The sequence below is a fragment of the Microtus oregoni genome, unplaced genomic scaffold (assembly GCF_018167655.1).
Source record: "Microtus oregoni isolate MIOR12 unplaced genomic scaffold, Mior012 000067F_000, whole genome shotgun sequence".
In the NCBI taxonomy this organism is placed as follows: Eukaryota; Metazoa; Chordata; class Mammalia; order Rodentia; family Cricetidae; genus Microtus; species Microtus oregoni.
In genome coordinates this window covers 4,402,722-4,417,258 of record NW_024543953.1, presented here as the reverse complement: position 1 = coordinate 4,417,258, position 14,537 = coordinate 4,402,722, and the positions used below count along the sequence as shown (strand labels likewise).

Below are 14,537 nucleotides of genomic sequence, written 5' to 3'. Positions count from 1 at the left end.
AGATTGCATTCCCACCAGCAATGGATGAGGGTACCCCTTCCTCCACAACCTCTCCAGCAAAGGTTATCGTTGGTGTTTTTGACTGGTCTACAAGAGCTAGTTTCAGGACAGGCTCCAAAACCACAGAGAAACCCTGTCTCGAAAAACCAAAAAAAAAAAAAAAAAAAAAAAAGAATTATGAGGACTCTATTGAGAGAGAATTAACAAAGTAAGTGTGCATATGTAAAATATGTAGTTGGATACATTTTAACAAGTATTTATATCTTCATGCAACCACCATCACACTCAGTGTTTCATCATGCCCTTTGCAGATGGTCTCTGTCAGTTGCCCACGAACTGATGTCTTGATTACTGGCATCTAGGTATAATTCTGATTTTCTAGAACTTTGCATCAGTGATCACATAGTTTTCCCTCTTGTGACTCTGAGATTGTTGTATCTGTTCTGTGCATCAGTCAGCCAGTCATGTTTGTTATTAGTGCTTTGTTGTATGTGTGTATCACAGCTTAACCAGTCACTTATTGCTTAATCATTTCGACTAAATGCATTTGGTTATTATGAATAAAAATGCTATGGGCATTCTTAAAAAAAAAGAAAATAAGCAAGAGGGGAACATAAGCTAGGATCATTATAGACTCTGAGTGGACATAGAGTTTGATTCTGCTTAAAGCAAAGGATTGGGTAACAAAGAAATCAGACTGCCACAATGCAAGTAAAATGAAGGCATTTTAATAATGGAGGGACTTGACCTTAAAACGCTTTGGATTTTTATCTGTATCTGCCTCTAGTAAAGGAAAGGCTCTTCTGGGTTAGCTCTTCTTTACTACTGGTATTTACATAGAAATCAAAGCAGCCAAAACCCTACATTGTGACTGAAATTCTATGATATTGGTATTGTACTTTGAAGAGTTTCTGATCTTTCTTTTTGAAGATTACATTAAAATCTGTAGATGATATAACCTGCTGAATTATTCAGTGTTGCTTATTTGTATATGTGTTTAGGGCTGACCTCTTAGGACTAGACAATCTATTAGGGGACTCATCCCTAGAGAAGACCATGCTTATATGTATGTGTGTATAATAATAATAATAACTAAAGTAAAATGTGTGTATAATAAAAAGTAAAGAAGAGATCATGAATTTTAGAGGGAGTTGGAGAGACACAGGAGGGATTAGAGGGGCTAGAAGTAGGGGTAGAAATTAGGTAAATACAGTACTCATGTATGAAATTCTTTTCAAAAACATAAAATATTTAAGGAAGAAATTTACATGAAAACTGAAAAATATGCAGCAAAAATACCATAATGTTTAACAGAGATCCAAGAGTAGTGGTTTGTGTCTTAGCATTGGTATTATTCCTCGGAATGTCATCCTTTACTTCATCTTACTTACCATTTCAGCTTCATCCTGATTGATCCTGTTCTCATAAGGTCTTCTATGATGACCTTGAAAAAATAATTCTTTCATTTTCTCTGCTCCTTTCAGAGAACTTTATGGATTGTTCTGAGACTGGATGTATACATTTTAAAAAAATTCCTCCTAGACAGTAAGAACATCTAGGTGTGTGCCCTTTAGCAAATACCTACATGACTGTTATTTTCAATGTGCCATGTAAGCAAAAAAAAAAAAAAAAAGGTTGGAGGCTGATGATGACAAGGATCCTTGCAGTTCTAATTGATCCCTTGAATGTTGTGTAATAGACTATTTGTTTGACTACGTAAAATGTGTTACATTTGTTTGTGTTGCCGAATAATTATTTAATTATGTAAAGATGTGTTACATTTGTTTATGATGCATTTGTTTAATTATGTAAAGATGTGTTGCTGTTTTACCTTGCCTGCCTAAGACACTCAATTGGTCTAATTAAAGCTGAATGGGCAATAGCTAGGCAGAGGAGGGATAGGCAGGCTGGTGGGCAGAGAGAAAAGGGGAGCCAGCTAGCTAGTCAGGAGCCAGGCAGCAAGATCATAGAGGGAGCAGGAAGGCAGGACGGACAATACGCAGAGGAGGTAAACAAGCCTTAGGACAGCACATAGATTAATAGAAATGGGTTAATTTAAGTTAAAGAAAAGTTAGGTAGAAATAAGCCTAAGCTAAGGCTGATCATCCATAATTAATAATAAGTCTCCATGTCATGATTTGGGGGATGGCAGTCCAAGAAAGCCTGCTACACTTAGATAATTAAAAAATTTTTCATGTGTCTTGAAAGTAAACCTCAATTTTTAAGCCAGCCTGTAATATCCCACCAATCTGACTTTTTAAAGGCATGAATGGGGACTTCACAATTCATAGAAGTCACAAGAGAAATATATTTCTCAGAGCAATCTCCTCCTCATGTTGGATACTGAAAAGTTTCCATGAGGATTTAATAAAGAAGATTGTGTTCCTTCTTTCCACTTACATTATTATTTTCAAGATACGCCTCTTATGAGTAATGTCAAGCGGAAATTATTTTATGTCTACCCAGCAGCCTTTGGGATGTAGAGAATAAGACCACAACAAATAGATTACAAAGGCAAGATGCAAAGGTAGTGATTTCTGATTAGGACAGAACTGATCTATAATAACTTTCTTATCTTTCTTTCTATTCATTACTTGCTCATCCCACCTAACCAAAGAAGAAAAGCCTGTGTTAGCTTAAGCTACTCTTCTCTCTCTCTCTCTCTCTCTCTCTCTCTCTCTCTCTCTCTCTCTCTCTCTCTCTCTCTCTCTCTCTCTCTCTCTCTCTCTCTGTCTCTGTGTGTGTGTGTGTGTGTGTGTGTGTTGTTAGACTAATACTATTATAGCCTCTTCGAGATTTTTCTGCAAAAGAAAAGAGTATTTCTGTACCAGACAAATGTTCACAACTACTGCTCTGTATTAATGGGTTGGTCAAATAGGTATTATTTTTCTGCTCATATGCTGTTAATCCCTGTGAGGGCAATAATTATGTCCTATGCTTGTCTTATTCTTTCATATTTTCTTCATGTTTTCCTGCAACTGCTTTATACGTAGAAAATGTTTATTGAAAGGTAACAACGAGTAATTAAAGCCTCTTTCACTTGACTAATACATTCCCCAGGAGCTGAGGAGCCATTTACCCTCTAATAGACAGAAGGTAGCTAATGTAGCAAGACCTTTAGACTTGCTCCAGTCTTCTGTGTTGTGTTTCTGATCAAATCACACAAAATCTTTCTATTTGTCTCTCCAAAACAGAGACGATAATGATGTTCCCAGCGTATTTCTTACAGGGCTGCCACAGGGGTCAAATAGAGTGAACATGCTCTTTTGTTCCAAACAACCAGGATCCCTATTACAAAAGTGTTAGGAGCAGACTTGAATGCAATTCCTCATTGTGAATGTGTTTTAGAAATTGTAAAATGCTGTGAATAGCTCAAGTTATTAGCAATGATCCATTTAATGATAATAATTACACATTGAACTTCCCATGCCTTCCTAGATGTATGGATATCTATAATTTGATTGTAAATACGAATGCTTCCTGGTACCTCACTCATTACAACCAAACTGGAGCAGTATTGGGCAACAGTGTCCTGTCAATTAGCACCTGCTGAGATTTTGCTGACTGACACTGTTACAGTAGCACTGTGGTTACAAACAGTAATGAAGACTATATATTGGATTTCTTACATGCCTCTCTCTATTGCCTTGACAAGAAACAAGACAAGTTCCTCCATGTGACATGTTGATAGTCTATTAAACAGGAATTACTGTCCCAAGGAAAATCTGGATGCTATAAAACCATGATCAAAAATGCCTCTGTGAAGAAGGAAGGTATTGGGAGAATGAACAAAATTCTAGTTGATGAGCAGCTTCTCCGCTTATTAAAATATCCTGAGCATGACAGAAACTGTCTCCCATATACACAGGAGGTATAAAGACTAGATAAAAATAATCTATTGATGCAAGGTGCCAAGCAACTCTAAATGTTTACTGTGTGGGCATTATTTCCATATATGTATATATAACGAGAATACTGCTGGGGCCAATGGCAGCTCAGCCTTAAAAGATTGACAAGAATTCATAAGGAAACCTTGAAATGAGTTGTTTTAACAGACTAATGGAAATATATATATATATATGAGACAAATCATACCCAATCAGTACTTCCACTGAGGAATTTAAGCATGATCCTTCCCATTTATGTTTCTGTTGAAATTTCTCCAGATTTGACCTTTGAGGTTTCTGATTCCTTTCATTATCTTTGTTTTGGAGTGGCGCACATGTGTGTGCATGTGTGTATGTGTGTGTGTACATGTGTGTTCTACAGCAAAGGGTTATTTTTTTTCTTTGTCTGTTAGCTTTAACAAATATACTCTTTCTACATCTCTCTACCCTATGATGTAGTCTTTAAATTGGTTAGCTCATATACAAGCCTGCTGGGAAGAATTCTTTCAGAAATAATGAGGCCGTGATTAGGAGTAAATGAGTCAGGACCTGCTGTTTCTATGCTTATTAAAGGATAGCTAAAGAAGTACCATTAGGCCACACACACACACACACACACACACACACACACACACACATACATATAATTTTTCTAAAGTTGGTAAGGTGGGATTCACATCAGCTGTAACTAAAAACAAGAAATATTGACCGCTGCTTTGAGAAACTCCCCATATCACTTAATCCACTGTTAGCATACTGATTTCACTCTCAGTGAAAATAAGCAAACAAAACCCCATGGGTTTCTTAGGAGTACTCTACTGCTGTTCAGGGGAACTAAAGTTTATGTTTAATAACATTTATCTTTGCTGTATTTCATGTTATGTTCTCTCTTCTTTTAGGTTAACAATACATGCTGAATGTCCTATGCATTTGGAAGATTTCCCCATGGATGTGCATGCCTGCCCACTGAAGTTTGGAAGCTGTATGTATTTTCTGGTTTTGTTTATCTAATCTGCTTCCAGATGAAATGTAATATATTCTACTTTTCCCTGGGAAGTTCCTAATACTGAGTTTACAGCAGACTTTAATCCTTGCTGATGTGGACTGAGTGAGTCAGGAGAGTGGGGTCAAGTAGTACTAACTGATCAAGAATAGTAGACTCGACTTTTAGCAAATTTTTCTTTAAAAAACAAAACTTTATTCCATTATTTCAGAATAATTTCTGTCATTAGGTGGAAGCATCAACATTTGTCCTTTTTTAGAAGACAGAGATGATAAAGAATATGAGCTTCTTAAGGACAAAAGAATACATAATTTTTAATATCTATTCTCCCTGCACCTCCATTTATTACTATCCAGTCCCCAACAATAGGTGGTAAATAGTAGGGGCAGCTGTAGAAATTTGCTCATGTTTTAGAGCACTGCCTTTCCCATTTGCTGTAACTCTTACAAAGAAAGCATTAGAGTGCATTTTGAAATGAATTGCAGATGTCAAAAGTGAATATACTTGAGAGCAGTTTTGAACATAAGGTTATCTAAATAAGTTAGAGTAATATATCAATATCTGTGTTGATCACATTTGAATGATACTGAAATAGAAATTGCATTTGAAAAGTCTCAAGTAATTATATGTGACATATTTTATCAATTATTAGTTTGTCAAATATTTACAGACCATCCCTTGTGTAACAGTCTCTATTCTATGAGCTTGGAATGCATTCATTAATAAAACAAAATCCTTAAACGTATGGAGCTCATATTATTGAGAATAATATGATAGTGAAATATAAAATAAACATTGAATAAAAGTGAAAGTAGGTATAAAGTAAGGAGAACTATGGAAAAAGCTTTGAACACTTGGTAATTATACACATGTGTAGGATGTAGAATGACACTTCAAACACATATATAATATAATGTAATATGATGATTAACTTAAAGTAACTAACATTTCCATCATTTCCAGTATTTTTCATTTCTTAATGCCAAGAGCAGTCAACATCTTTCATTAGGTACTTTGAAATGTACAGGTGGAATGCTCACAAACTATAGTCTCTCTGCTGTGCTATAGAACAGTATAATATTTTGTTGTTAGGAGGCTGCTAGTTAGTTCCCAGCTGCTTAGCCCTGAAATAACCACACAGAAACTGTATTAATTAAATCGCTGCTTGGCCCATTAGCTCTAGCTTCTTATTGACTAACTCTTACATATTAATTTAACCCATTTCTATTCATCTGTGTATCTCCACGTGGCTGTGACTTACCAGGTAAAGTTCTGGCATCTGTCTCCAGTGGAGCTACATGGCTTCTCCTTGACTCTGCCCTTCTTTCTTCCAGAATTCAGCTTAGTTTTCCTCACCTACCTAAGTTCTGCCCTATCAAGAGGCCAAGACAGTTTCTTTATTAATCAGTGGTATTCACAGCATACAGAGGGGAATCCCACATCAGTATTCCTCCTGCCCAACTGCATTGTGATAGCTGTTAGGTACCTATCTCCTTACCTGTACATTTTGTTAAATAAGGCAATCCTGACCAGTCTGTTTTCAGTTTAATTGACAATCAAATATATCATCCAGGCAGGAACAACTCATTATCCTTATTCATATTATGTATAAATTAAAATATTCTAAAAGTCTTGTAAGATCAGACATTTTTATGATGAAATGGGGCAGATGATGCAGAGATCTGAGGAAATATTGTTCTAGGTAATATAGATGCATCTCAGGAAAAATATTTGAAGGAAGAAAAGTATTTGGCTTTTCCAATAAATATCAGAGCAGCCATGTGGCTTCCCAGTGGGCATAAGAATGAAAATAGTAGGTATAGATGAGACTGTAAATTAATGTAGAGCCTCCAGAACTTTCTAGAACATTGAAGACCCTTAGATTATATTCTGTGGGTAAACAGAATGAGTGGAATATTTTGAATTAAAGATTGGTATTGTTTGACTTAGTTTGAAAGAAGAATGTATTAGGTATTTTAAAACATGTTAATACAGAAAATATAATTAGGTAATCCATTGAAGTTTATATTTCAGTATTTAAGGTGAGATATGATGATGAAGGTTATTAAAGTAAAGATACTTCAGCTTCCCTGTGATAGTAAAAGGTGATGAGGAGTTGCTATGCTATGAAAATACCTACAGCAAGATCCCCTGATGAATTAGTTATGGAGCAGAGGGAAAACTCAAGAGTAACTAAGAGACAGTCATATTAATGAACTTGCTGTCAAATGAGACAAGTAGTGTTAGGAATCAGAGCAGCAGGTTTGAGAAAGGAGCTGACTTGAAATTACCCTTCAGAAATGCTCTTTATTAAGAGAGAGCAACTCACTAGTGAGAGAGACATGATCAAGATTTGAGATAGAGAGCAATTAGAATGAAAAGAGTATACAGCATAGGCAACACGACAGGGCCCAGAAAGGAAAGAGAAACCCCTTGAAAACTTGGAAAGGAACTCCATTATGCTTAAAATAAAAAGCAAATAAGAGATAGCTTAAAGTTGATAGAGTAAGAGAGAAAGACACCATGGACAGAATGGCAGGCGTGTGAAGGGCCTACAGGCAGAAGAGGCAGAGAAAAATAAAACAGTCAGGAAGTAATTAGGTAGCCCCGCCATAAATCAAAGACAGCTTTGGGAAAGTGTCAAAGTTGTTTCCTGAGACAAGAGCAGCAGAGATAAGAAAGAACATTGTTTGTCTGTTACTTCTGTAGTACTGGAAACTAGAGCAGGATGTGAATGGCTAGATTGCTCTAGGCTGAGCATCTAATCTCTTAAGGTCCCAAGCATCTTAAAGTGACAAGCCCATGATCTAATGGAGAGATACAGTGTCAGCTTCTGAACTCCATATCACTCATATGCACATCCACATAAACACACATACAGAACTGAAAGAAAAAATACAGAAAAAAGTAAGAAACATGTTAAGCATGGTGAAAAAATCATTATGTGCAACTAAAAATGTCCTATAAGAATTTCATACATGTGTATTTTGCAGAAGGAAAAGAAACTTTTAAAACTGATAAAAATTATTAATCCAAAATCTCAAGATGCACACAGATAAATATGAAGAAAACAATGCTGATTTTAAAGTTTGCATGGAAACATTAAGATGCTAAGAATTCTTAAGAAAATCTTAAGATTGTGAATAAGAATAAATCCACAGAACTCACAATGAAATCAAATCTACTTGAAGCTACAGTAATTTAGACAAGATATTACTCTTTCAAAAATAGACTAATAGCATAGAATTAACAAGAAATTGAGAGAAGTCTTGGATATAATTTTATATCAAATATATGTAAAAGTAAATTCCAGATGGATTGGAAGTCTAAGTAAAGAAAAAGAGGCTATCAACTTGAGGAGGGCCATACAAGGAGTTTGAAAGGGGGTATTTGAGTGTTTGAGAGGGCCTCAAGAAAGAGTATATGGACGGGGCTGGAGGAGGAAAGTAATGTAATTCTATTTCAACTAAAAACACGTTTTAAAACCAGAACTTTTAGATGAAAATGTAAGAGAATATCTTCATAAATTGAAGAATGTAGAGGTCAATTGAACAAAGGCATAGACTGAAACTGAGAAGATACCTGATATATCTTAAACAGTAAGAATTTCTATTTATCAAAATATCATTAAGAGAACAATAAGACAGGGTGGGAATGGCAGAGTGTGGTTGTACAAGCTTATAAGTGTAGCACTTAGAAATCCGAGGCAGAAGGTCTAATGTGAGTTTGAGGCCAGTCTGTGATACATAGTGAGTTCCAGGATGCCTGGGTTATAAACTAAGATTCTGTGTAGACAAAAAACAAACAAACAAAAATTAAAAAACAAAAGTAAAACAAAAAGACACTAAGAAATCTTTTCATAGGATGAAAAAATTATTTGTGTTATGTACAATTTGTGCTATGACAAAATATTCAAATACGTAAGACTCCCAACAAGTCTCTAGGAAGCAAAAACTTTAGGATTTCTCTGTTTCTCTCTCACATTTGGACTTACTGAGTAGTTGATGACTACATTATCAAAGAAACAAAAATTTAAATTCAGAGTGCACCACTGCACATTCACCACATATGGGTGAGGTTTTAGAGCAACTCTGTACTTTCCTGAATATAGACTTCTAGAAAGTTTAGGGGAAATTGTTTGGTCACACCTCATAGTACTGAACATATACATATGAAACATTTGCATTTTTTGCCAACAGTATATAAATATTTATGTTTATTAGTATTCAGGTAAGTGACAGCTATAGCAGAACTAGTTGTAATAGGCTCACACAAAAAAAAATATCTTAAGGTCCGTCAGGGTGGATTAGACATGTGGGGTATACCCATATCAAAAAACAATAATATTATGTCAATTATGTTCAACAAGTTGAATAACAGAACAGATAGCTTTCTGAGAAAAGCCAGATGTCTGAGTAACATCTTCAGTGTGGCTCTGTTCCTGTTATATGCAAAAATAAGGAACATTAATCTGTAGTAGAAGTCCTCAGTAACTGATATATAATTGCTCTTGATACCATTTCCAAATTTCTGACATTAATGTAGGATTAAGATTAGTCTTATTAATTAGGATTAATATAGTATAGGATTTATATGCTAGATGTTGCAGGTGATATGAATTTTAAATAGAACTAGAGTCATGGATCAAAAGTCCCAGTTTTACTTCTAAAATGTGTTATTTCTTGTGAGAATACCCTCAACATTTGCATATCCTTTACTAGTGTTCCATGTTCATTTCAGCTCACAATTCCATGTTAGAGTGTATCTTTGTGAGAGGGTAAAATCAGAAATATCAGTCAAGAGCAGAGAAATTCAAAGAAATTATTGCATGTATGATGGCTTATCTGCTTGTGCCAAGCTCAGTTTCTCCATTTTTCAGTCCCACAAACCCTACCTAGAGAATGATGCCACCCACAATGGGCTAGATCTTCTCACATCAATTAAAACAATCCCCCACAGACATGCTGTCCTAGTTCGCTTTCTACTGCTGTGATAAACATTCAGAACCAAAGCAACTTGGAGAGGAAAGTGTTTATTTGACATATACTTCCTGATCACAATCTATTATTGGGGGATATTAACATAGGATCTCAAGCAGAAACCTAGAGGCAGGAATTGAATGAAGACGAGATTATGGAGGAATACTTCTTACTGGCTTGTTCCTCCTGGCTTACTCAGTTACTTTCTTTTTTTCTTTTTTTTTTTTTTTTTTTTTTTTGATTTTTCGAGACAGGGTTTCTCCATAGCTTTTGGTTCCTGTCCTGGAACTAGCTCTTGTAGACCAGGCTGGCCTCGAACTCACAGAGATCCACCTGCCTCTGCCTCCCGAGTGCTGGGATTAAAGGCGTGCGCCACCACCGCCCGGCTTCAGTTACTTTCTTATACAATTGAGGGCCACTTGCCTGTGGTGGTACCGTCCATAGTGGGCTGGGCCCTCCTACATTAATCATAATCAAGAAAATGCTCAATGAACTTGCCTCAGGCCAATACAATAGAGTTATTTTCTCATTTGTAATTTCCTCTTTTCAAATAACTCTAGCTTATGTCAAGTTGACAGAAAATAAACCAACACATATGCCCACAGACCAGGCCAATGTAAACATGATTTTAGGTTGTATGAAGTTGACAGTTTAAGGTAACCATCACAGCTATATATACACAAACAAACATATATAATTTTGAAGGATAATTTGCCACTAGCAATATGTAGTAGTAAAGACACAGCACGCACTAATATTAAATAAAGTCAAATGATCAGATTGTGTGCTAGCTAGTCTTATGTCAACTTGACACAAGTTAGAGTTATCTGAAAGGAGAGAACCTCAATTTATAAAATTTTTTCATAAGATCCAACTGTAGGGAATTTTCTTAATTAGTGATTGATGAGGGAGAGGCCAGCCTATTGTGGGTGGCACCATCCCTATAGCTCCTCGATATAGAAAAGCAGGCTGAACCAGTCATAGGGAAGTAAACCAATAACGGCACCACTCCATGGCTTCTGTATCAGTTCCTGTGTAGCTGGAGAATTTGCTCTGTGCTGGATCCCGGTGGACTTGTTTCTCTTCCACCCATTGGTCTTCACAGCCACTTATGAAATAATCATTTGGAGGTTTAATATTAATTATAATTGTTTGGCTGAACACTCAGACTTTTTTTTTTTTTGTTTTTTTAAGACAGGGTTTCTCTGTATAGCTTTGGAATCTGTCCTGGAACTAGTTCTGTAGACTAGTCTGACCTTGAACTTAAAGAGATCTTCTTGCCTCTGCCTCCCAAGTGCTGTGATTAAAGGCATGCACCATCACCACCCAGATGGTTCAGGCTATCTCTACATATAAATTAACTCATTTCTAACAATCTGTGTATCACCATGTTCTCTGTGATTTACCGGTATCTTATTCTGGTATCTTATTCTTCTGGCGACTGCTGGTGTCTCCCTGTCACTCTGCTTGGAATTCCTGTCTAGTTATATTCTGCCCTGCCATATATCAAAGCAGATTGTTTATTAACCAATGGTAATAAAACATATTCACAGCATACAAAGGGGCATCCCATATCATTCCTGCCTCTAGGATCTTGCTCTGTTTGAGTTCATGCCCTGATTTCCTTTGGGAATGAACAGAAATGTGAAAGTATAAGATGAATAAACCCTATTCTCCCCAACTTGCTTTTGGTTCTTAGTGTTTTATTGCAATAATAGAAACCCTAATACAAATTGATACCAGGAGTGGGATATTTATGTGACAGATGTGACCATGTTGCTTTGGGGGATGATTGTAGAAGCACTTTGGAATATTGCGCTAGAAGAACCACTGAGTGCTAAGAGCTCTATTTGTTCTGTGGGCGCTTGGAAGGTAAGAATGTTGAGAGAAGTGCAGAAGATGGAGGTCTGTCTTGGGAAGTTTCACATTGAAGTTTAAAGACTCTATTGAGGTCATTTGTTATTTTGAATTACGATCCTGTGGTCCTGCTTAGCTGGGGCTGAAGAATCATGTGCCATTAATAAGTCAGCAGAACTACTAAATAGAAATTTGCTTTGCTGAGATACTTGATGCTGGTTGACTGGAGCTAAGAAATTAGTAGTGATTAAGAAGAGACCAGCATCACTGAGGTGAAATCTTCTGACAGTGTCCCTTGAAAACACACAGAAGCTGTATTCCAGAAACAGCCAAGGTTGTACCTCACGCTGGCAGCAAGACTTTGTAATGGGTAAAAGTCATCCAGGTGGTATTAGTTTTGAAGGCATGAAGCGGTCATGGGGAGCAGTCAAGACTTGGCAGTGTGAGAGACTAGGAGAGGCAATTGGTGAAGGTAAGGCTTCAGTGGCAGTTGAAGGCCTGGAACTGAAGGAATCATACAGAGAAGTTGAGGCTTGGCACCATGAGAGGCTACTGGTGAAAGTGCATCCCAGTTGTAGCAGAAGACCCCAGCATTTTAGTGATGCCAGTACCATGACCACCCAAACAGCAGCAGCAGTGGAGACTGGCCAAGCTTAAAAGATAAGCTGTGTGTGCTGCAGAGGGGGGAGCTTGAGAAGTGAGCCACGCCCCTTGGAGAAACATAGAAAATCATGAGAGAATCCAGATATTGGACACTGAGTTATTTACAGTTTTGGACTTCAAATTTGCTTTGGTTTTATTGTGACTATATCCTAGTTCTTCCCTCTTGAAGTAAGAAAATATTTAATTTATTTTTTTAATTTACTGGAGCCAATAGTTAAAAGACTTAGGATTTGAAAAGAGATTGACTATTTTAAAGGGATTAAAATTTTAATGTTTGAATTTGTAAAGACTGTGGGACTTTTAAAGTTATTTATGATTTTAATGTAAGATCTTTGGGACAGAATAAGAAAGGAAGGTTTGTGGCTTAACAGTGATCTGCTTGTGTGTCAAGTTGACAAGAGGTCAGTGATGCTGGCCAGTCTTACGTCGACTTGATATAAGTTAGAGTTACCTGAAAGGAAGGAACCCCAATTGAGAAAATTTCTCTGTAAAGTCTGGCTGTAAGGCATTTTCTTAATTAGTAATCAGTGGGTGAGGGCCCAGCCCATTGTAGGCAGTGCCGTCCCTGGGCTGATGGCCCTGCTTCTGTAAGAAAGCAGGCTGAGTGAACCATGGTGAGCAAGGTAGTAAGCAACACCTCTCTATGGTCTCTGCGTCAGCTCCTGCCTCCGAACTCGGACCCTCATGCTTATATGGCAAGTGCTTTACCAATTGATCCATTCTCCTCTTACAAAATTTTCTTAGATACATATGACAATGCAGATATGAAACTGCCATAGAATTATATGTGGTACCAATGAGAATTTTGATGTCCATGAGTTCTTGGCATGTTGTTCATTACAAGTAAATCATAGAATAGCTTACTTTTTTGAAAAAAAAAAGTCCTAAATAAAATATATGCAAGTCACAATATACATGAGTAAGTATAAGATTTGCTTATTAGTAGTATATTCAGTATTGCAAAATATTGCAGAGACCCAGAGGTTGCATTGGTTTACTAAAAGATTCACCAGAAATTATTTTTCTGGTAAACTATCTATCTAGAGCATTTTAAAGATACAGTAGCTGCCATCATGAGATGGAGACACTTTACCTCTTTGACTTTAACAACAGAGAGCTTAAAACTCAGAGGGAAGGGGCAAACTGTATGGTGCTTAGCTTCTCTTTCTGAGCTTAGGTACCCGAGTTAGGGTAAGGTGCTCACTCTAAATATGAAATTTGGTGTAGGAATTCCCTAGGAAGAAATCAACTCATTCATTTCAGATATTGACAAGAAGTCTGTATCTTTATGCCATCTCACACCTTTGTTAATCTCTAAAAGATTCTGTATTTAACATTTTAATTTCAAATCAAAAAGAAAACATTGACAACCAGATATAAAGGAAAATGTGGGATTTCTGGTATACATATTAAAGTGGTAATAAATAAGTTATGAAAGAAAATTGTAATAATTGTTGCCATTTGAATTTTTATTTTTAATTTAAAATTTCATTAGTTTGAGTCTTATCCTAACCTCATAGGCACATTTCATCATTAATTGAAGAAATTTTTATTTTATTTCTGGCAGTTTATTTTTTATTACCAGCCTGAATCACTCATTTCAGGTATGTTGCTAGCTCTTGTCTCCTTTGAATTTGACATTTGTGAATGAGGAGATATATTTTCCCCAAGAAAAGGAAAGGTGTGAGTCTAGAACATTGTCAGTCCTTAGAGGTATAAAATATGTAGTTTTATTTCATATATGTTATAAATATAATAAATATTTACTGAACAGTTGTTAGAGGAGTTATATAAATAATAGAAGGGTGGATTCACATGAACAATATGCATATATCTAGATAACTTTGTCAATGAAAGATGTATTGAATTAAATGTTATTAAATACATCCATGTTTAGCATGATAGGAAATCATTTTTCATTCTCTTAAACTTCTTTTTTACTCAATTCTGCTATAGATGCCTATACCAAAGCTGAAGTGATTTATTCTTGGACTCTTGGGAAGAACAAGTCTGTGGAAGTAGCACAGGATGGCTCTCGCCTGAATCAGTATGACTTGCTTGGCCATGTTGTTGGGACAGAGATAATCCGGTCTAGTACAGGTATTGGCTATTTTATCTATTAAACTTCTATGTAATCTCTACCATATG

At 36.3% G+C, this 14,537-nt stretch overlaps 1 protein-coding gene across 2 annotated transcripts in view; it reads left to right on the top strand.

Moving 5' to 3' along the window:
- Gabra3 (gamma-aminobutyric acid type A receptor subunit alpha3) overlaps positions 1-14,537 on the top strand; it is a 219,839-nt gene that overhangs the window by 168,633 nt on the left and 36,669 nt on the right. For both annotated transcript variants that reach the window (XM_041640993.1, XM_041640991.1), the window contains exons 6-7: positions 4,787-4,869; positions 14,346-14,489. In XM_041640993.1, coding sequence (XP_041496927.1) covers positions 4,787-4,869; positions 14,346-14,489 — 227 coding nt within the window. The remainder of the gene's footprint in view (positions 1-4,786; positions 4,870-14,345; positions 14,490-14,537) is intronic.